This window comes from Oncorhynchus kisutch, linkage group LG1 (assembly GCF_002021735.2).
Source record: "Oncorhynchus kisutch isolate 150728-3 linkage group LG1, Okis_V2, whole genome shotgun sequence".
Lineage (NCBI taxonomy): Eukaryota > Metazoa > Chordata > Actinopteri > Salmoniformes > Salmonidae > Oncorhynchus > Oncorhynchus kisutch.
This window is the reverse complement of record NC_034174.2, coordinates 50,006,538-50,029,516: the sequence shown is the minus strand read 5'-3', so window position 1 is coordinate 50,029,516 and position 22,979 is coordinate 50,006,538. Positions and strand designations below refer to the sequence as shown.

The window sequence follows — 22,979 nt, the reverse complement described above, 5'->3', positions numbered from 1 at the left end:
AAGCTATAAGAAAGCAATTCCATGTTTCAATTTTGGTTTGTATGGACTTGACCAAATCTGCTCCAATCATAGACATCTATCTTCAAGTTTGGACATCGCAGTACAGCACAGTAGAGTATAGTTCACTCTACTCTAGTGTGCACTACTGTACAGTACTGTAATGTATTGTACTGACCTATACTCTACTTTTCTTTACTGTACTGTACTTTACTGTGCTGTCCAAACTTGTGAAAAAGACATATGTGATTGGTTCAGATTTGGACTACTTTTCAACCCCCATAGACGTCCGGTGTCAGTCTGTGCTTAGTGGGTGAGAGGGCTGGTTCCAGTAAATGGAAATAGAGGGTGCTCATGGGTAGGTAAGAGCGGGAAGAGGTGACATTAGCTGAAAAGAGAGAGACAGGGAGAGAGAAAGGGAGGGCAGTCCAGACTGTTTTCACACTTTTGCTTTGACCACCACGCAACAGAAAGAGAAAGAAAACAGTTATGGGCTGAACATAACAGTATGCCAGTAGCAGGTGACCCAACTGTGGTTTGTGACTACAATGAATTCCCATTGTAGCCAATTCAGTTGAATTATATAAAATCACATTTGATTTGTCACATGCGCTGAGTACAACAGGATTTTTAAAAAAATTTATATGAAAAAGGCAATGCCACAGAGTGACATTCTCCACAATCGCACCAAAAAACAATTACTGAAAAAGGCAATGCCACAGAGTGACGTTCTCCACAATCACACCATTGACAAGACTAAATAAAAAGATTGCTTGGGTTTTCTAACATTTTCAAGTTTCCCAAGTGGAATAGAATAGCCCTGAAGGAAAGTTTATATCTTAGAATCTCCTTCCCCACTTTCTCTGCTCATAGACAAGAGTTTTTAAAAAGGAAATAGTTCGAATTTTAGAGCCTATCTCAATCGAGATGGACCTCCCATTCAAATCAATTATGCTTCTTAGCTTTTACATACTAGACCCTACTAGACCCTACACTACATACTAGACCCTACACTACATACTAGACCCTACCCTACATACTAGACCCTACCTTATAGTGAAATGCTTACTTACAAGCCCTTAACCAACAATGTATTAAGTAAAAAATAGAAAGTAAAAAATAGAGCAGTGGTAAAATAACAATAGAGAGACTATATACAGGAGGTACCTGTACAGGGTAAATGTGCAGGGGCACCGGTTAGTCGAGGTAATATGTACATGTAGGTAGAGTTAACGTGACTATAAAAAGATAATAAACAGAGACTAGCAGCAGTGTAAAAGAGGGGGGCAATGCAAATAGTCTGGGTAGCCATTTGATTATCTGTTCAGTAGTCTTATGGCTTGGGGGTAGAACATGTTAAGAAGCCTTTTGGACCCAGACTTGGCTCTCCGGTACCGCTTGCCGTACGGTAGCAGAGAGAACAGTCTCTGACTTAGGGTTGCTGGAGTCTTTGACATTTTTTAGGGCCTTCCTCTGATACCACCTGGTATAGTGGTCCTGGATGGCAGGAAGCTTGGACCTAGTGATGTACTCTACTGAGCCGTACGCACTACCCTCTGTATTGCCTTGCGGTCGGAGGCCGAGCAGTTGCCATAACAGGTAGTGATGCAACCAGTCAATGGTGCAGCTGTAATCTTTTCAGTCTCCTGAGTGGGAATAGGCTTTGTCGTGCCCTCTTCACGACTGTCTTGGTGTGTGTGGACCATGATAGTTTGCTGGTGATGTGGACACCAAGGATCTTGAAGCTTTCAACCTGCTCCACTACAGCCCCATCGATGAGAATGGGGGTGTGCTCAGTCCTCCTTTTCCTGTAGTCCACAATCATCTCCTTGATCACGTTGAGGGAGAGGTTGTTGTCCTGGCACCACACGTCCAGGTCTCTGACCATAGGCTGTCTCATCATTGTCGGTGATCAGGCCTACCGCTGTTGTGTCATCGGCAAACTTAATGATGGTGTTGGAGTTGTGCCTGGCCATGCAGTGTTGAGTGAACAGGGAGTAGAGGACGGCCTGAGCATGCACCCCTGAGGGGCCCGCATGTTGAGGATAAGCGTGCTGGTCAGGAAGTCCAGGATCCAGTTGCAGAGAGAGGTTTTTAGTGCCAGGGTCCTTAACAGAAGTCATTCTGATTTTTTGGGTCATTCTGTTACAGATTTGGTAACAGAATGACGCGTTTTAATCACTTAAACCAAATTTATATCAGTATAAACACTAACTAATTGGTAGATCTATCTTATTATGTGGTGGAATATTATATTCATTTGAGAGAGACTTTGTCATTTCTTCAAACAATATATATTTTTCAATATCAATTAATTATTGCAATAATGAAACCGTCGACCCGGCAGTCTTGCCTACCCTTTACAGACCATGCTGTTCCTTACATACCTGTTACTAAGATTGCTCAGTTTTAGCTGGTTCAACCCCTCCCATATAGATTGGGGGCAACATAAGCCACTTTGGGTTCCTCCTGTGGTCATCTGCCAGGATAATAATGAGGCCTTTGTTCTGTTCCTCCAGGCTCTCTCTATCTTGGTGGCTCTCACCACATCTGATCTATGGAATGCCAGCTGTAGGTTTTTTATCACCAAGCCATCACTTAACCAGTTGCCAGCCCAAGCTCCATAAAGACTCCTCTCAGTTAACTCAGAACCTTACTCTAATAAATAAAACAACCATTTGGTGCATAAACATAACATTACATTGTAATCCTGCTACCACATTCCCCCATTTTGAGAAGTCTCAACTTAAAAGCAGAATTATAAGGTTTAAAAAAACACATTTATTCCTGTTAGTGCCTAATGAACATGCCCTAGGACAAGTATCATGATTCCACCATGTATAAGGCATTGCCTATGGACTCTATGTTCTATTAGCATAAACCTGCTATAGTTCCTGAGTATTATCATTATCAAAAATTACAATTTGGCAATGGATATAAATCCAATAGATTAGCATCAAATTTACTCTCAGGACCAGAGTTCACCTCTCCATTCTCAAGGCATGCTGAGAATAGTCATTGGTCAACATTTTCAGTACACAACAACTTCTTTATCTATGTCACAATCATCATAACAACAATCAATACATAATACATTAATTGCTCCGATTAACATACCAAACATTTCTCAAATCAATTGGTCAGTTTAAAGAATCATTCTGCTTCCAAATCATAATTAAAACCCAAATAATTCTTCTAACAAAGTTTAGAATGACATTGCTCAGTGATTCACATTGGTTCTATCACCCAAAATGAAAACCCTCAACTTAACACACTGACAGAATGTACATTTATATTACTATACAAAAGATTAATCTCATAATTCTAGTATTAAGATTCTCATCAGGGTTATAACTGCAGATCAGTATCTCAATGCATTCCTAGCCTAAATCACTATACATTTTTCAGTGTATAAACCAAAATAACAATTTTAGACAAGTCTAAATAATTTACGGGCACAGGTGACCAACCCCCTCCTTTTCCCGGCCCTCAATCTTGTGGCATTTCTTAATTTTTCCTCTGCAGATAGCTTTACAGTTCAAAGTGGATGGCCCATGACAATGTCCCAATTCCAATGTCTCACTTGAACCCCACCACAACTCCTACTATGTCTTGTCCATTTGCCAACCATTATACAAGCAATATGAGAGGTTTTGGAACGGATCTCTCCCCATGCTCAATCCATGTGGACTTCTGTTGTATTCCTGGGAGAAAATGCATGAGAGAAAAGGCAGTTGATAACTTCAACTGGATGCTGTACACCGATTGCTCGGTTCGGACTCTCGGTAGAGGTGGTGCAGGACAGGGCCGTAGTGAACACCATTTCTTCACCTGGTTAGAGGATGTTTTGAGGTCCACACCATTTGGTAAAATTACCCCTCCCATGCATTTAGATCCCATCTCCACCATAACCTTAAGAAAGGACAGATCAGAACAATAATTCAGTTCAGTGCATCTTTGATTCCGTAAATCCAAACAAATCTACTGTATGACAAAGTATTACTACAATCCAATATTCTTCATGCAAATCTCTAAAACACATGTCTTTGAAAAAAAATAACATCACATTCTGTTGAAACCATTTTTCCAATTAGCCCTATACTCCCCTTATCACACTGTCAACCTCATGGCAGAGTCATAGGATCAGGAAATGATCCCGATCATTCAGCAGACCCAATCTGGTGAGATTTATCGAAACAACCATTTTGGTGCATAAATATAACATCATCTTGTAATCCTGCATCCACAGTTACTTCTGCGAAATGTAATCATCTTCCCTCCGCATGAAGGAGAGAAATAAGAAAATGAATGACAATTATTTCTTAAATTTAACAGAAGGCAAATTATTTTTGCAAAGCTAAATATAAACATTGATATTATTTGGCAGGGTCTTTAATTCAACATGAATGTGTTTTCATGTATTGTTAATAGCTTTTAAGACTTTTTATGTTTTCTAAGACTGATTTTTCATCTGATACCAGATTCAAAGTCTTTGCCTATTCCACATTTTTAGGATGGAAAATGGTTGAATAATGTATATGCCTTAATTTCTCAAAAATATCTCTCATTTTATGTGCTCCTATGAACTTCACGTTAGTGCTCGTGGGGAATACGGATACGGTGACAGAGTTCATCAGGAAGTGTATAGGAGATGTTCTGTGACTATTAAAACCTACCCAAACCAGAAAATGTGGATAGATGGCAGCATTCACGCAAAACTGAAAGCGCAAACCACCGCATTTAACCATGGCAAGGTGACTGGAAGTATGGCCGAAAATGAACAGTGTAGTTATTCCTTCCATAAGGCAATCAAACAGGCATCACGTCAGTACAGAGACAAAGTGGAGTCGCATTTCAACGGCTCAGACATGAGACGTATGTGGCTGGGTCAACAGACAATCACGGACAAAGGGAAAACCAGACACGCCGCGACCACCCACGTCTTGCTTGCGGACAAGCTAAACACCTTCTTCGTCTGCTTTGATGACAACACAGTGCCACCGACGCAACCCGCTACCAAGGACTGGGGGCTCTCCTTCTCTGTGTCCAGCATGAGTAAGACATTTAAGTGTGTTAACCCTCGCAAGGCTGCCAGCCCAGATGGCATCCCTAGCCGCGTCCTCCCTTATAGGGCACTCCACAAACTCCGGGTCATGATCCCCACCACAATTGCAACACGGCCGCTCTTCACTCCGATTTTTGTACACTCCACTCATCTGCACACACTTGAAACATGTCCAAATCCTTTACAGTTTTTACATTGTGGTGGTTTTGGCACAAATGCTCTTATCTCATATACCCTAAATGCTCACTATCAAAAATTGTAGAACTGACATGCTTTCTTCCTTTTCTCCATCTACCATCGGGGTCAAGCGATGAGCACTAACCACACCTGGGATTCTCGATGTAAGGTTTTCCGCCTTAACTTCCCTCAACACCCTTGAGGTAACTTCCGTCGACACCCCTGGGATGACTCCCTTAACAGATGCCCAACTCCGGAGTTCGAAGCATGATACTTCAGATGACACAATTCTTGTGAGGCCCGCTGTCCTCGTCCTCTATTCCTCAGGCACATAATTCATTATTAGAACAAGCCCACTCCTGGTCACTTGGATTGATTTAACTTTTCGCGGCAAACGATTCACCCGCTTCATGACCCCAGATAAACATCCTTGTTAGAAAAAAACAGCCCAATTTAGTTTACCTTTATTTAACTAGGCAAGTCACACCCCATCCCGTGAACGGGACCGTTGTCATCATCTGACACTAATTAGCATAACGCAATGGACATAAATCTTCCTAGAAAATCTTCCTATTCATGAAAATCACAAGTGAAATATATTGGAACACAGCTTAGCCTTTTGTTAATCACCCTGTCATCTCAGATTTTCAAAATATGCTTTACAGCCAAAGCTAGACAAGCATTTGTGTAAGTTTTTCGATAGCCTAGCATAGCATTATGCCTTGCTAGCAGCAGGCAACCTTGTCACGAAAATCAGAAAAGCAATCAAATTAAATCGTTTACCTTTGATGAACTTCGGATCTTTACACTCACGAGACTCCCAGGTAGATAGCCAAAATTCATTTTTCCCAAAAGAATATTTTTGTAGGCGAAATAGCTCCGTTTGTTCTTCACGTTTGGCTGAGAAATCGACCGGAAATTGCGGTCACTACAACGCTGAAAAATATTCCAAATTAGATCCATAATATCGACAGAAACATGGCAAACGTTGTTTAGAATCAATCCTCAAGGTGTTTTTCAAATATCTATTCGATAATATATCCACCGGGACAATTGGTTTCTCAGTAGAAGCGATTGGAATAATGGCTATCTCTGTACTTTACGCAAGATTTTCTCCGGGAGCATCATGTGACCACTTGCGCAATGTAGCCCGCTACGGGTATTCTTCAACATAAATGCGTAAAACTACGTCACAATGCTGTAGACACCTTGGGGAATAAGTAGAAAGTGTAAGCTAGTTCATAGCACATTCACAGCTCAATGGGGACTCATTGGCACGCAGCGCTTTCAAAATATGGGGCACTTCCAGATTGGATTTTTCTCAGGCTTTCGCCTGCAACATCAGTTCTGTTGTACTCACAGACAATATCTTTGCAGTTTTGGAAACGTTAGAGTGTGTGGGGGATGTAATAGCAGTAATTATGCCCCCAAAAGTTATATTTTGAGAGTTGTTTGGCAAGCATAGGTGATTTGGAAACTGCAGAATCTGCTCTTTCTGATACTATATAGACAACAAAATGTCTTACCTGCTTGTGACACTGGAAGAGAATTAGCAAAAGTCACTTTTTGGCACTCCATTTAATTTCCCTGCCTCTGTTGTCAATTCCAAACTGTGCTGTTTATCAGATTATTCATATACAATCTAACAATTGATAATATTCTCACCCACTGGACTATATTCAATTTAATGTTTGTCTTTAGGCTAACTCTATTATTATAAGTGTGAAATTAGTTTCGATGTAGTTTAGATTTTGTTTCAATGGGCCGTCATTAGCTGCAGAAGCCTGACAGGCAGGGGGGAAACATTGATATGTCCTCTTAAAACTGCTTAGAACACAAATTATGTTTGTGTTATTAAGATTCTAACAACGATAGTTTGTTAGACTTATTTAGCAAAAGTCAAGGACGAGTGGGACATAACTTTAAAAATGACAGGGTAATAAAAAAGTGCATGTGTTTTGAGTCAATATGACGCTCTCTGCTCTCCTAGTGTGAAATGGTTACATTTGTGGCCACCTTGTCACTATCTCCTGGTCCCTGAGCCTAGCCTAACCTACTACCTCCAGGTCCCTGAGCCTAGACTAGCCTACTACCTCCTGGTCCTTGAGCCTAGCCTATTATCTCCTGGTCCATGAGCCTAGCCTAGCCTACTACCTCCTGGTCCCCGAGCCTAGCCTAGCCTACTACCTCCTGGTCCCTGAGCCTAGACTACTATCTCCAGGTCCCTGAGCATAGCCTAGCCTACTACCTCCTGGTCCCTGAGCCTATTATCTCCTGGTCCCTGAGCCTAGCCTACTCCCTCTTGGTCCCTGAGCCTAGCCGAACCTACTACCTCCTGGTCCCTGAGCCTAGCCTAACCTACTACCTCCTGGTCCCTGAGCCTAGCCTAACCTACTACCTCCTGGTCCCTGAGCTTAGCCTAACCTACTACCTCCTGGTCCCAGAGCCTAGCCTAACCTACTACCTCCTGGTCCCTGAGCCTAGCCTACTATCTCCTGAGCCTAGCATAGCCTACCATCTCCTGGTCCCTGTAACTGGCCTACTATCTTCTGGTCCCTGAGCCTAGCCTATTGTCTCCTGGTCCCTGAGCCTAGCCTACTATCTACTGGTTGCTGAGCCTAGTCTACTATCTCCTGGTCGCTGAGCCTAGCCTACTATCTACTGGTCGCTGAGCCTAGCCTACTATCTCCTGGTCGCTGAGCCAGAAAGATGTTGCCAAGCCTATTGGGATTAATACTGTTATAGGGCATTATGTTCCAGCCTCATAGTCTATTAATTACCGGCCTATGGTTTACTATGTGAGTTGCATGTTAAATGCAAGAGTCATGGATTTACATAGGCCTATAATACTATTTGGTCTCTAATGCAAAATCACATGTTAGATGGTTTGTTGTGTCCTATCAATTACAGTCAGATATGATAGGTTATGCTTTTATGATGATTTAAGTACCTAAATGTTGACCCTTCTCGTTTATAAATCGATCTGTGGACACCATAGATCAAAATGGCTTACATTGAGCAATTGCCCTGGTTTTTATTTAACTAGGCAAGTCAGTTAAGAACAAATTCTTATTTTCAATGACGGCCTAGGAACAGTGGGTTAACGACACATTTGTACCTTGTCAGAATGGGGATTTGAACTTGCAACCTTCCGGTTACTAGTCCAACACTCTAACCACTAGACTACCCTGCCGCCCCCAGGACAAAGTAGTATATTTTCTGTGTGACATAGGATGTGAAATCTGAAACCACTTGAAGCTGGAATGTCACTCTTAGCATTTCATTGGCTCTTCTGACAGTCCATCAACTCCTGTCTAAACCCTACATCACAGACACTGACAAAGCACATGCCTGCAATCCATATCTTGTAGTGCAGCAGTAGAGAGTGGTTTCAACACTGTAGCACATTTATAACTATTCATCTAAAATAATTTACATTTTAAACAAAAAAAACACTATGTTTTTCATAGACGGGCAAGATTAATATGAGATGAAAGGTGAGTGCCTAACGAGTTCAGGAAGCCAAGATAAAGCTCTGTGCGATTCACAGCGATTGGGGGCAGGCATTTTGATAAAGAGAGACCATTTAGAAAATATGCAAATGTTCTGTTACGCTAAACATACACATATGTATTTTACAATTATAAGGAAGGTGAAATCTTATAGTTAGTAATTGTATCATTAGATGATACTATATTTCTAAAGAATATAAGTAATTTCAAGCCTTATTCATACCATTTTGTTGAATAGCAAATGCATCAAATAAAATATTTTGTATTTTCATATTTGAATCATGTTTTGTACTGTGTACTTGAGCTTGTGTCCTCAAAAGTGACTACACCTCAGCAATTTATAACAATTTGTACCTGAAAGGTGAGATTTGAACCTTTCTTGGAATATGCAGCATTGCTAGTTATTGTTTATGGCCCTCTCATGATAAATAATTACTTTTGGGGATTACGTAGATTGCATTTTGTAACATTTAGCTGTTTTAAAGGCACTGTTATCACCCTCTTCAGAGGAGCTTTATTTCATAGACTAAAGCATGTTACCTCTCGTGCCCCCAGTCTAGTGAAATATTCGGTCTCTCTGGAAGATAGATGTGTCCTATCATAATAAATACACTACTTTGACAGACAGCACCTCCCCTAGCCTACTCTCTACCCACCACGATACCTCGTACGGGTCCCCTTTTCATGGTCAACTTTTCCTTTGAACCGTACTCCAGGTCGCAAGTTTTCATTTCCCAACTTTCTTCCTTCCCACCATTCTCAGGCACAGCAGCAGCTCTTCGACTCACCCTTACTCATTACAGCTTTCCCAATCTCCATCTCACTCCCTCTATGATCACTACCATCCAGAGGAGGCTGGTGGGAGGTGCTATAGGAGGACAGGCTCATTGTAATGGCTAGAATGGAATAAATGGAATGGAGTCATAAGTGGTTTTCATGTGATTGATTAGTTTGATATTACATTTTACATTTGACATTATTCCAATCCAGCCATTACAGTGAGCCTGTCCTCCTATAGCTCCTCCTCCACTGCTACTATCAGAAGTAGAAGGTACTCAAGCTCAGTTTTATTTTATTATTCATGAAAAGCAGGAGTTGTATAAACCGGATATGTAGGTTTCCTTTTTGGAGATCTACTTCTGATTTTCCGCCATCTTTTTTTGCGTTAGTCATCATGGTCATTATTTTTCTTCTTGTCCTCCATCCTGCTCAAATTCTCACTTTTCCGCTCATTTAGCAGCATTTTGCTGTAGTCCGCCCTGAGTAGATGTAGCTTGCTTCGTGGTATACCACTCAGGTGTTTATGAGAAGGACCCCGTATAGTGATGAGGTGTCCTCAAACTTGCCTATTTTATGGTTCTAGACGCTGGGAATTCAGAACACAGCCTTTCCTCTCAAGGTTAAAGCATTTGGCTGCTGAAGTACAGCAGTGTTTATGTACCTTTTAACATATTTACCATTTGCCCTCACCAAGCAGAGGTAAGAGTTGAATATCCCTTGGTAAATGACCAGATGTATAATCATTTCTAATACATTTTAACCATGAGGTTTTCACTCCATCTTTTCTGCATACTTTTAGCTATATTTTATATCCTGTGCAAATTTGAATTGTCTTGGAACTACTCTGCATGATCTGTTTATTTGAGAAACAATATTTGTGCAAGAATGTAAAATAAACAAATAGGAGTAACCCACTTGTTCAGGACAATGCACTTACTCCCAAAATAACTCACCACTGTAAGTACACAGTCATATAAAATCAATATGGAGAGAGAGAGAGTGAGCAAGAGCGAGAGATCTTTTTAGTAAAAAATGTGAGACTCAACGGGGTGTGATGAGTGTACAATCACACATGACCTCAGGCTGCTACGCTGTGTAGGGCAGGAACTGAATGTACTGAACATACATCTAGTTTCACCACACATTATTAACCACCATCATTAGCGTGACGATAGATCAAATGAAGATAGATCAAAATGATTGATGTGAATGTGATGAACCAGTTGTCATTGTCCTGAAAAGCTACTGGGGATGCAGGCTTTCGTTCCAGCCCAGCACTACCACACCTGATTTAACTTAGCATGGTCCAGATTGAAGATCACGATTAGTTGATTATTTGAAACAGGGGTGTTCATGCTAGGCTGAAGCAAATGCCTGCACACCATGAATGGGAATTGGAGACCCCTGGAATATACCTTGATTTAATAGAGGTATGATACGGTGATAATGTGTATTGTGTTCTCTAAGCGTTTGTCGTGTAGGGATGCTGGGACAATATTTTATCACAACACAAGACAAAGGCTGCTCTATGACCGGTGTAGTGTTTCCTTAATGTTTCTCTATGTTCTATACACAAGGGGTCGCTGCAGGAGAGATGGGAAAACAATAGGCAGTCAGGAAGGATTGCGAAATGTAATGGACGCAGAAATGCCTACAACCCTTTTAATTATTTTCCATAGGGGTATATCTTTTCAGGGGTAAATCACTTAGATAAGACACACATTTTCACAATCGTACAATCCATATCTATTGAAGTAGTTATTTATTATGATACATTTTGTACGCATGCTTCTCATTACCTAAAGGACAACATCCTTGAAAAGCATGACTCAAAATGCAATTAGATGAGCCAGTCGAATTGCATTTGTCTGATACATCTGTAATGTCTTTAAGACACACAAAACATCTCTCCTACTCACATCTCCCTACAGTATACAAGAACATCCCTTCCAAAATCCCCAAAGTGCCCTTCAACTTAACTATCTTCATCTTGCTGAAGTTTTATCCTCATAGCAGATGGTGCATGTTAAACAACAACACATCGCTTAAACAGAATACCAGTGGCTACCTTATCTTTCAAAGACTTGTCTATAAGACTAAAGCTCTTGGTGGAGGAAGCCTTTGTGGTGGTGAAGTTATAAAGGATGATTAGTCCATGAATTAGCAATGTCTTTTAAGGGAGCAGTTAACAGGATTTAGCGATGGTCTAATAGCTGGATGTGTGGGGATAGATAGGGGATATGAGGGAGTGATGTCTTTGTTTGAGAGATGTCCCAGGCTACTTTAGCCCTTTGAAGGATCACGAAAACAAAAAAAGCCCACAGCAAAGCTGGGTGGTATTCATTAGGTGCCAAATGGAAAACAAACGACTGAAACAGTGAGGGACTAGCTGAAGATGTCCAATAAGAAACACTCTTTTTTTAGTGTTACTGTTCTTTAGCAAAGACTTTTTGACCCTTTCGTGATTTAAAGTCACAAATGTATCACTTTTATTTCCAGTGCTACCCCTGGTTGGTCACTTTTTCTGGTCACTTTTCGGGTGTATACATGCTCAGTCTCTTCACTCTTTCTCCATTAAGCTCTCTTCACGGAGGTCCCTCATGACACTACAACGCATAGCGGTCAGGATGTGGAGATGGCCTGTTCATTCCGGGGGGCGGGGCCCTCCTACTCCCTGGAGATCCAGTGGTGGTACATGAAGAACCACAGAGACTGGCCAGAGAAACCCGCCTGGACCGCCAATCAGGTGAGCCGTTGAGAGGAATGTTACGGTCGGAGGGCGGGACTTGCCTTTTAAGGGGAGATTGTTTTTGGCCGTTGGGTGTTTGAGTGACACGTGAGTCAACGATCCTCACTGTTCTGTGATTCTGTTTGACATAGAGTAGCAGTGGTTGTGTTAGCTCAGGACTTGGTGAGCACAATTAAACAATGTAGTTCCACTCACTAAATATTAGTAACTGTCAACCCTGGTTTGTCTATTGAAAGGTTACAAATGGAGCCCCGAATCACTACTTGAGATACATGTGTCGGTGTGTGTATAACATTTTCCCAACCTCCTAGTGTCAATACAATATTCACTTGAGTTATTTTCTTGTTTCATAAAAGATTAGCCCTGTATCTGATTATCATTATCATCCATATTTGATTAATTCTCAGCTAAATTATTTATTACCTTTTAAAATGTTTTCTAAATGTACTGCAGTTGGGTTTTAGACCAGGTCATAGAACTATCTCTGCTGCATCCACAGTTATAAATGATGTTGTTAACCGTATGAATAAAAAGCAACATTGTGCTGCCCTCTTCATTGACCTGTCAAAGGATTTCAATACTGTTGATCTCTCACTGCTAATTCAGAGGCTTTCCTCAAATTGGCCTAGACCAGGCTGCATGTAACTAGTTAAAAAATGTACAGTACAATGTACAGTACATTCTGAAAATATTTAGACCCCTTGAATTTAAACATTTTTGGTGCGTTACTGCCTTATTCAAGAATTGCTAAAAATAGTTTTTTCATCAATCTACACACAGTACCCCATAATGACAAGGCAAAAACAGCAAAAAAGATTTTGCAAATGTATTTTCAAAAAATGAACTGAAAAATCATTATTTACATACTGTACATTTTCAGACCCTTTACACAGGACTTTGTTGAAGCACCTTTGGCAGCGATTACAGCCTTGAGCATTCTTGCGTATAACGCTACAAACTTAGCACACCTGTATTTAGGAAGTTTCTCCAATTCTTCTCTGCAGATCCTCTCAAGCTCTGTCAAGTTGAGTGGGGAGCGTCGCTGCACAACTATTTTCAGGTCTCTTCAGAAATGTTAGATCAGGTTCAACTCCGGGTTCTGGCTGGGCCAATCAAGTACATTCATTGTCCCGAAGCCACTCCTGCTTAGTCTTGGCTGTGTGCTTAGGGTCATTGTCCTGTTGGAAGGTGAACATTTGCCCCAGTCTGAGGACCTGAGCGCTCTGGAGCAGGTTTTCATCAAGGATCTCTCTGTACATTGCTCCCTTTATCTTTCCTTCAATCCTGACTAGTCTCCCAGTCCCTGCCGCTGAAAAACATCCCACCATGCTTCACTGTAGGGATGGTGCCAGGTTTCCTCCAGATGTGACGCTTGGCATTCAAGCCAAAGAGTTCAATCTTGGTTTCATCAGACCAGAGAATCTTGTTTCTCATGGTCAGAGTTCTTTAGCAGCCTTTTGGAAAACTACAAGAGGGCTGTCATGTGCCTTTTATTGAGGAATGGCTTCCGTCTGACCACTCTACCACAAAGACCTGATGGATGGAGTTCTGCAAAGATGGTTGTACTTCTGGAAGGTTCTCCCCTCTCCACAAAGGAACTCTGGATTTCTGTCAGAGTGACCATTGGGTTCTTGGTCATCTCCCTGACGAAGGCCCTTCTCCCCCGATTGCTCAGTTTGGCTGCGTGGCCAGCTCTAGGAAGAGTCTTGGTGGTAACAAACTTCTTCCATTTAAGAATGATGGAGGCCACAGTGTTCTTGGGGACCTTCAATGCTGCAGAACATGTTTGGTACCCTTCCCCAGATCTGTGCCTCGACACAATCCTCTCGGAGTTCTAAAGAAAATTCCTTCGACCTCATTGCTTGGTTTTTGCTCTAACATGCACTGTCAAACTGTGGGACCTTATATAGACAGGTGTGTGCGTTTCCAAATCATGTCCAATCAATTGAATTTACCACAAGTGGTCTCCAATCAAGTTGTAAAAACATCTAAAGGATGATCAATGGAAACAGCAAAGTGTCTGAATACTTATGTAAATAAAATGTAACATTTCTAAAAACCTGTTTTCGCTTTGTCATTTTGGGGAATTGTGTGTAGATTGACGAGGAACATTTAATCAATTTTAAAATAAGGCTGTAAGGTAAGAAAATGTGGAAAAAAGGCAAGGGTTCTGAATACTTTCCAAATGCACTGTATATCTAGTGGTGTTAAATCAGGTTTCCTGATATTACAAAAGGTGTCCTGCAGGGTTCAATTCTGGGTCCTGTACTTTTTGCATTAACGATATCGACTTATGTACAAAATTGTAACCTGCAGTTGTATGCCGATGATACTGTTTTGTGTACTATTGCCCCCACGGTTGACCAGGCTCTATCTGAACTACAGTCCGGCTTCATTGTATTACAGAAGAACTTTATTGACCTGAAATTAGTACTGAATGCAGGTAAAACAAAGTCTATGTTGTTCTCTAGTGTGTGTAAAAATAAGTCTGATGATTTAAGCATACGTACTTTGGATGGTGTCCATATTGATTGTGTCTGTGTGTAACGAGTGCACTGAGAGTCGGGAAGCAAGTTCAGGGAGTGAGTGCTTTAATAAATAAAATGAGGTGAGTGTCATGAGGTACAGGTGCGCGGGACGATGGTGACAGGTGTGTGGGGTAATCAGCAGCCTGAGGACCTAGAGGCCGGAGAGGGAGTATACATGACAGTAGCCCCTCACTGACGCACGGCTCCAGCTGCAGGACGCCGTCAAAGGGGACGAACCCGGGGATCAGGAGCGGACTGGTCACCCCTACTGATGCGTGAGAACCTGTCACGCCAGGTGAGGCACGGAAACCTGTCGAGTCAGCTGGGCCACGGGAACCTGACAGATCGGTTGAGGCAGGGGAGCCTGGCGATCCGGCTGAGGCATGAGAACCTGACGAGCTGGTGGAAGCAGGGGAGCCTGACAATTTGGCAGAGGCATGAAAGCCCAATGAGCCGGCTGAGGCAGGGGAGCCTGGCGATCTGGTTGAGGGATGAGAGCCTGTAGCAGTTCCCAGACCATTCATTATTACTCTGACACATTTTAAAAAAAATAAATCAACACTGCCTGTTGCTTCCCTTTGGTGAGGTGTTATTCTGTAACAAGTGCGCTGAGAGTCGGGAAGCAAGTTCAGAGAGTGAGTGTTTTAATAAATAAAGTAAACACGAACCACAAACGCACTGACATGAAAACAGAGTCAATAACACCTGAGGAAAGAACCAAGGGGAGTGACAGATACAGTGGGGCAAAAAAAGTATTTAGTCAGCCACCAATTGTGCAAGTTCTCCCACTTAAAAAGATGAGAGGCCTGTAATTTTCATCATAGGTACACTTCAACTATGACAGACAAAATGAGAAAAAGAAATCCAGAAAATCAATTTGTAGGATTTTTAATGAATTTATTTTAAAATTATGGTGGAAAATAGGTATTTGGTCACCTACAAACAAGCAAGATTTCTGGCTCTCACAGACCTGTAACTTCTTCTTTAAGAGGCTCCTCTGTCCTCCACTCGTTACCTGTATTAATAGCACCTGTTTGAAGTTGTTATCAGTATAAAAGACACCTGTCCACAACCTCAAACAGTCACACTCCAAACTCCACTATGGCCAAGACCAAAGAGCTGTCAAAGGACACCAGAAACAAAATTGTAGACCTGCACCAGGTTGGGAAGACTGAATGTGCAATAGGTAAGCAGCTTGGTTTGAAGAAATCAACTGTGGGAGCAATTTTTAGGAAATCGAAGACATACAAGACCACTGATAATCTCCCTCGATCTGGGGGCTCCACGCAATATCTCACCCTGTGGGGTCAAAATTATCACAAGAACGGTGAGCAAAAATCCCAGAACCACACGGGGGGACCTAGTGAATGACCTGCAGAGAGCTGGGACCAAAGTAACAAAGCCTACCATCAGTAACGCACTACGCCGCCAGGGACTCAAATCCTGCACTGCCAGACGTGTCCCCCTGCTTAAGCCAGTACATGTCCAGGCCTGTCTGAAGTTTGCTAGAGAACATTTAGATAATCCAGAAGAAGATTGGGAGAAAATTGGGAGAAAATTACAGGCCTCTCTCATTGTTAAGTGGGAGAACTTGCACAATTGGTGGCTGACTAAATACTTTTTTAGCCCACTGTATAGGGAAGATAATCAAGTAGGTTATGGAGTTCAGGTGAGTATCATGAGGTGCAGGTGCGCAAGACGATGGTGCGGGATAATCAGCAGCCTGATTACCTAGAGCCCAGAGAGTGTGTATATGTGACACTGTGCTTACAAATATCTGGGTAGATGAAAAGCTGTCTTTTAAAAAGCATATTGATGAGTTGGTGAAGAAGTTGAGAATAAAAATGGGCTTCTTCTGTAGAAATAGGTCTTGCCTCTCGCTCAATAGTAGAAAGCAGATTGTTCAGTCGATGTTCCTATCGGTCCTACACTATGGCGACATCATCTATGTGAACACAGCAGCCACGTCATTAACGCCACCGGATGCAGTTTATCATAGCACATTCCGCTTTATTACGGGTGCCATTTTTAGTACTTGTCACTGTATTTCATATAGGTTGATACATTGCTAAGTTTTCATTCCTCAAGCTCTTTTACAAAAAGACCCACTGTACCTAACATCATTTACAAAACTTTAGACATACGAGTTACCACATCCTGTCTCAGGGATGGCTAATTCTGGAAATCCCTTTGACCTCTATTGAGTTAGGTCAATCAGATCTTAGTTTTCTTGCATCTTATTATTGGAACACTTTTTTTAATGTGCTGGTGCCTCTAGGGAAATTCAGAAAGCTGATTGAGGACCTTATTACTGGTGAATGTGTTTGTTTTCTATGACTGTGTTTTTCTCGCATTTTTTGCATGCATTTTGTACTTATATTTTGTTATGTGTATTTCAAGTAATTTATCATGGCTCATCGGTAAAGGAAACCTTGGTCTCAGTATGACTCCCTGATAAAATAAAGGTTAAATAAAATACATTTAAAAAATGTTTAAAAAAACATTCATTAAGCCCACATGGACTTTGTTAACACACTATTACCATTCAAAGAGATCATGTTCATTACTGTTGACAGAACTGAATCGACTGAATCCACATTTGTCTATAATACAGCACGCAGAGGAAATACATTACCCACAGCCCTTGGCATTGGAAATAATAGATAATTGCTGATTAGCATTTTACTAGCACTGTGGGAGAAGGTTGACTACTATAACTTATGGAAACTCAAACCCCCTGCTGTGATGCTAGACACTGTAATTGGCACTAAGGAAGGAATAGATTTTCCAAATCTATGTTTGATGCATAATGCATACCCATGTCCCTAAGAACATTAACAACTTCATAGTTAAGAACACTATAATAATATGGAAGAAAATTAAACATATTCTACAAGAACCAACTTCACTCCCTAAAAATACAACCTTATGGAACAATCCTTGGATAGGTTTTCAGAATAAATTGGTCCAAATGGAAAACTAAAGGCATAGAAGCCATAAATGACTTGGTAACAGGAAATCCATTTAGCTCCATGACAGAATAAAAATACACTTTGGACTGACCAATGTACAGTGGGGCAAAAAAGTATTTAGTCAGCCACCAATTGTGCAAGTTCTCCCACTTAAAAAGATGAGAGAGGCCTGTAATTTTCATCATAGGTACACTTCAACTATGACAGACAAAATTAGAAAGAAATCCAGAAAATCACATTGTAGGATTTTTTATGAATTTTTTTGCCAATTATGGTCACCTACAAACAAGCAAGATTTCTGGCTCTCACAGACCTGTAACTTCTTCTTTAAGAGGCTCCTCTGTCCTCCACTAATTACCTGTATTAATGGCACCTGTTTGAACTTGTTATCAATATAAAAGACACCTGTCCACAACCTCAAACAGTCACACTCCAAACTTCACTATAGCCAAGACCAAAGAGCTGTCAAAGGACACCAGAAACAAAATTGTAGACCTGCACCAGGCTGGGAAGACTGCATCTGCAATAAGTAAGCAGCTTGGTTTGAAGAAATCAACTGTGGGAGCAATTTTTAGGAAATCGAAGACATACAAGACCACTGATAATCTCCCTCGATCTGGGGCTCCACGCAAGATCTCACCCCGTGGGGTCAAAATGATCACAAGAACGGTGAGCAAAAATCCCAGAACCACACGGACTTAGTGAATGACCTGCAGAGAGCTGGGACCAAAGTAACAAAGCCTACCATCAGTAACACACTACGCAGCCAAGGACTCAAATCCTGCACTGCCAGACGTGTCCCCCTGCTTAAGCCAGTACATGTCCAGGCCCGTCTTAAGTTTGCTAGAGAGCATTTGGATGATCCAGAAGAAGATTGGGAGAATGTCATATGGTCAGAGGAAACCAAAATAGAACTTTTTGGTAAAAACTCAACTCGTCGTATTTGGAGGACAAAGAATCCAAAGAACACCATACCTACTGTGAAGCATGGGGGTGGAAACATCATGCTTTGGGGCTGTTTTACTGCAAAGGGACCAGGACGACTGATCCATGTAAAGGAAAAAATGAATGGGGCCATGTATTCTGAGATTTTGAGTGAAAACCTAGCCAGTCACCAGATCTCAACCCCATAAAAAATCTTTGGAGGGAGTTGAAAGTCCGTGTTGCCCAGCAACAGCCCCAAAACATCACTGCTCTAGAGAATATCTGCATGGAGGAATGGGCCAAAATACCAGCAACAGTGTGTGAAAACCTTGTGAAGACTTACAGAAAATGTTTGACCTCTGTCATTGCCAACAAAGGGTATATAACAAAGTATTGAGATAAACTTTTGTTATTGACCAAATACTTATTTTCCACCATCATTTGCAAATAAATTCATTAAAAATCCTACAATGTGATTTCTTTCTCATTTTGTCTGTCATAGTTGAAGTGTACCTATGATGAAAATTACAGGCCTCTCTCATCTTTTTAAGTGGGAGAACTTGCACAATTGGTGGCTGACTAAATACTTTTTTGCCCCACTGTATATAGTTTCTAATGCACGCAACTTAAAGGTTACATATCACAAAATGTCGATTTGAAATCCTTTGGACACCAAAGCAATCTTGAGGGAATCTTATTTGAGTCAAAAAAGGATGTTCATATGATACGGAATATATACTGTAATTCACATATTCTACAGCACAACAGCAGAGTCACGTCTTAAGTGTAAAACCAATTTTGATTGAATAATCCATGCTTTCTGGGAATGCTATGAAGTCCAAAAGCCATGGGCGGAGCAAGAAAGTTGGCTGTCAGAACTATTACAATGTAAACTTATTGGAATCTGTCCGTCTGCATATTTCAAGACATACCCACTGATCTTGAAAAAAACGTACATTAAAACTTGGAAATCAATCAATCCGCCACACGCCACACAATGGAAAAATGAAATGACTTATTATTGAAATATTGAAATTAACATTGGCGTCCGAGATAGACGAATGGGTACAGTGTAAGGCCAAGTGGCAAACAACAATGCTGGCGCTAGGGATGGGGGTGTGAGCATGCAGGTCTGGGAAAATTAGATGCATCCATTGTTTGTGTGCGTCTGTAAGTTGTTGTTTGTATATATACGTTTGTATCTGAGGTAAAAAAAAAAAAAGACAAATAAAATATTATTTTAAAAAAATAATACCTTCCCCTCCCCAACTTTCCCAGATAGCCTGTTCAAATTGACACCACGAAATAGCTAGCGGACATAACAACAGCAAAAAATATATTAGACTACCCAGTGTGGATAGAAACTAGTTTATCTGAGCACAGTGCTAAAGGTTTTGAATTGCCGATATATGTACGCAGTATCACATTCCACTGGTTCAGGTGGTGGAGTCTAACACATTTTCATTTGTTGATTATCTGACGTGTAACATATTTGAAAGTATGACGACATATATACGGTATATACGGTATATATATATAATATATATATATATATATATATATATATATTTACATTTATTTGAACAGTTCAACAGGGAGTCATGCTGAGACCTAGGTCTCTTTCACAGTTGAGAACTGTATATACATCAATACACATCAAACCACATCAATTTGTTTAGTTTTTTACCTTTATTTAACTGGGCAAGTCAGTTAAGAACAAATTCTTATTTTCAATGACGGCCTAGGAACAGTGGGTTAACTGCCTGTTCAGGGGCAGAACGACAGATTTGTCAATATACTCATATACACATCAATAAACATCAATATACACATCAATATTCACATCAATATTCACATCAATATTCACATCAATACACTAAAAGCAAAACACAATCATAGAAAAACATGTGAAGTCATATTTGATTATATCTCAATTGATAATGTATGTCTCTTGCGAATGTTATTTCAGCCATATGCCTGACTTATTTTAACAAATTCCTTATAGGTGGTGCCAATGGAGGAGATGTCTAAGGATGCCACCAAAATAAGTGTGAGGAGACACATGTACAGTCTTCAGTACTGCACTGTAAACTAAATGGACTCTTAACTAAACATGATTCACTCATTATGAACCTAATTATTTATGTTGAAACTCATGAATATGATTAATATTCATGTGACTCACAAATACATGATCTCCTGCCACAGGTGGTGAAAGTGGCTGGGAGCAACATCTCCCACAAGCTCCGCCTCTCCAGCGTCAAGCAGTCAGACGAGGGCACATACGAGTGCCGTGTCATCGACTTCAGCGGCAGCGTTGCGCAGCACCACCGCGTCCGGGCCTACCTCCAGGTGGAAGCCGAGAGATGGCTGGGTCACGGGTCAGCAGACACCCAGCCCCAGGAGCCCCGACACAAGGGACAGGGGAGCCAGGTGCACCCCCACCAAACAGAGGACCGGGAACTGAAGAGGCGATCGGCCGATGACAGCACCACGGACTGCACTGAGAGCTGTGTGCTCTAGAGTCTGGTTCTGTGTCCAGATAGGAATAACAGGAGTGCATGTTCCCGATTATCTTAAGAAGGATGATTATTTTTACACCAGCAGAGGCCTGGACAAAAACTGCTTAATATATGTTAATTTATGAATCGATTTGTTTGGTTGTTTGTTAATCTGAGATTTGTTTATGTTTGTGTTTGTTATGTTTGTTGGGTTGTCACAGACCACCAGAGGGCATGATCGTGTTGTCTTGGTTCTTAAATGTAATGTTATTTCTCATCGCCTTTGTTAAATGCTTTGTCCATGATTTCTGACTCTGGAGATGTGATGGGTGAATATGAGGGTGTCGTTGGGTGGAAAGGATGCGGGGAAGGCCTGTATCTCAATAGTATGAAGTATCTTCCTTCCTTTGTCTCCTTTCCTTAATAAGCACTGATCTGAAATTAATGGAAAGGACAAAGCAATATATACTTTTGGGCTCTTGAGTGGCGCAGCAGTCTAAGGCACTGCTTCTCAATGATAGAGATGTAACTACAGACCCTGGTTCGGTTTGTATATTACCTCCACACTGTACACACACACTTTTCCTATCAGCACAACACAATGTATTAAGTGCTAATTAACCAAATGAATCATTGCACACTATGGGCCAGTTTCCCAGCCCCAGATTAAACCTAGTCCTGGACTAAAATGCATTTTTAATGGAAATTCTCCATTGAGAATGATTGTTAGTCCAGAACTACGCTAAATCTGTCTGGGAAACCTGCCCTGAGAGTATGTTAATTCTAGCTTTTTTGTCTCAACTAGCGCTGGGTCTTTTTTTGTGCAATTATTTCGTCAATGGAGTTAAAATGACAGGTTGTGTTTTTTAACTTCTCATCCTACTTTTCTTGACTGTATTTGTTCTTCAATCTAAGTGATGCTGTTTGATAGCTATTCTGTTAAATACATTGATTTGATGGAGAAAAAAAACCTTGGTCTTTGTATTTTTATTTATTTATTATTGTTCAGTTACAGGACTATGATGTCTGCGTGATCTCCTGTCAGAGAAAAATTGTATCCCAAAAATCAAAACATTTCAACACGATAGTTGATGAAACAGTTGTATCTCAATGGCGGTATTGAATGCACGACAGGGTACCAACTACAGATAAAATCTACTTAAGCCATGAACTCACCAGTAGTGTTCAGTGCAGAGAGCCTTGTGTTCCTCAGTCGACGGTTTGTCCTGTCTTTTTCCTTTCAATAATGAAAAGGTAACAAGGTGTATTCAAGTAAAAATTTGTGAACACCATAGAATAGAAGACAGGCAATTATCTTATCTTATCTTCATCTTTTTTCAAAGATTCTCCAATGGTAATAGATAGTAGGGACAACAATTCATATTTTAATTTAGTCAAGTTGGTTTTAACATACAATACATACAACCATGGAATTATACTACGTGGGGTTATAAACTAGGTTTAATAGAAGGGTTACAAGCCACAATAAACTAGGGTTCATTTAACTATTTCTCATTGTCTGTTTGTTCATAGCAGATTGGGATACAGTGCGCTGCTGCTGCCTATAGGGCTAAAAATGAATTACAATTCCTGATGCACTTCTCTTGTACAGATGATAGAAGTCCATGTAACACTATCCAATCACATGACTCCTACCTGTTTTCCATTTCACAGTGATACATTAAATGCAATGTGTGATTTTAAGGCCTTTACAGTTCGAAGAGGGTTAATGTTTAACAAACACACACACACACACACACGACCTATATCAACC

General features: G+C 40.9%; 1 protein-coding gene across 1 annotated transcript in view; it reads left to right on the top strand.

Annotated features, from left to right (window-relative positions):
- The window catches only part of LOC109898516 (V-set and transmembrane domain-containing protein 2-like protein), a 55,566-nt gene extending 33,635 nt beyond the window's left edge, over nt 1–21,931 (top strand). The window contains exons 2-4 of the mRNA XM_020493542.2: nt 12,111–12,277; nt 20,710–20,754; nt 20,913–21,931. Coding sequence (XP_020349131.1) covers nt 12,111–12,277; nt 20,710–20,754; nt 20,913–21,227 — 527 coding nt within the window. The 3' untranslated portion in view covers nt 21,228–21,931. The remainder of the gene's footprint in view (nt 1–12,110; nt 12,278–20,709; nt 20,755–20,912) is intronic.
- The last annotated feature ends 1,048 nt before the right edge of the window (nt 21,932–22,979 follow it).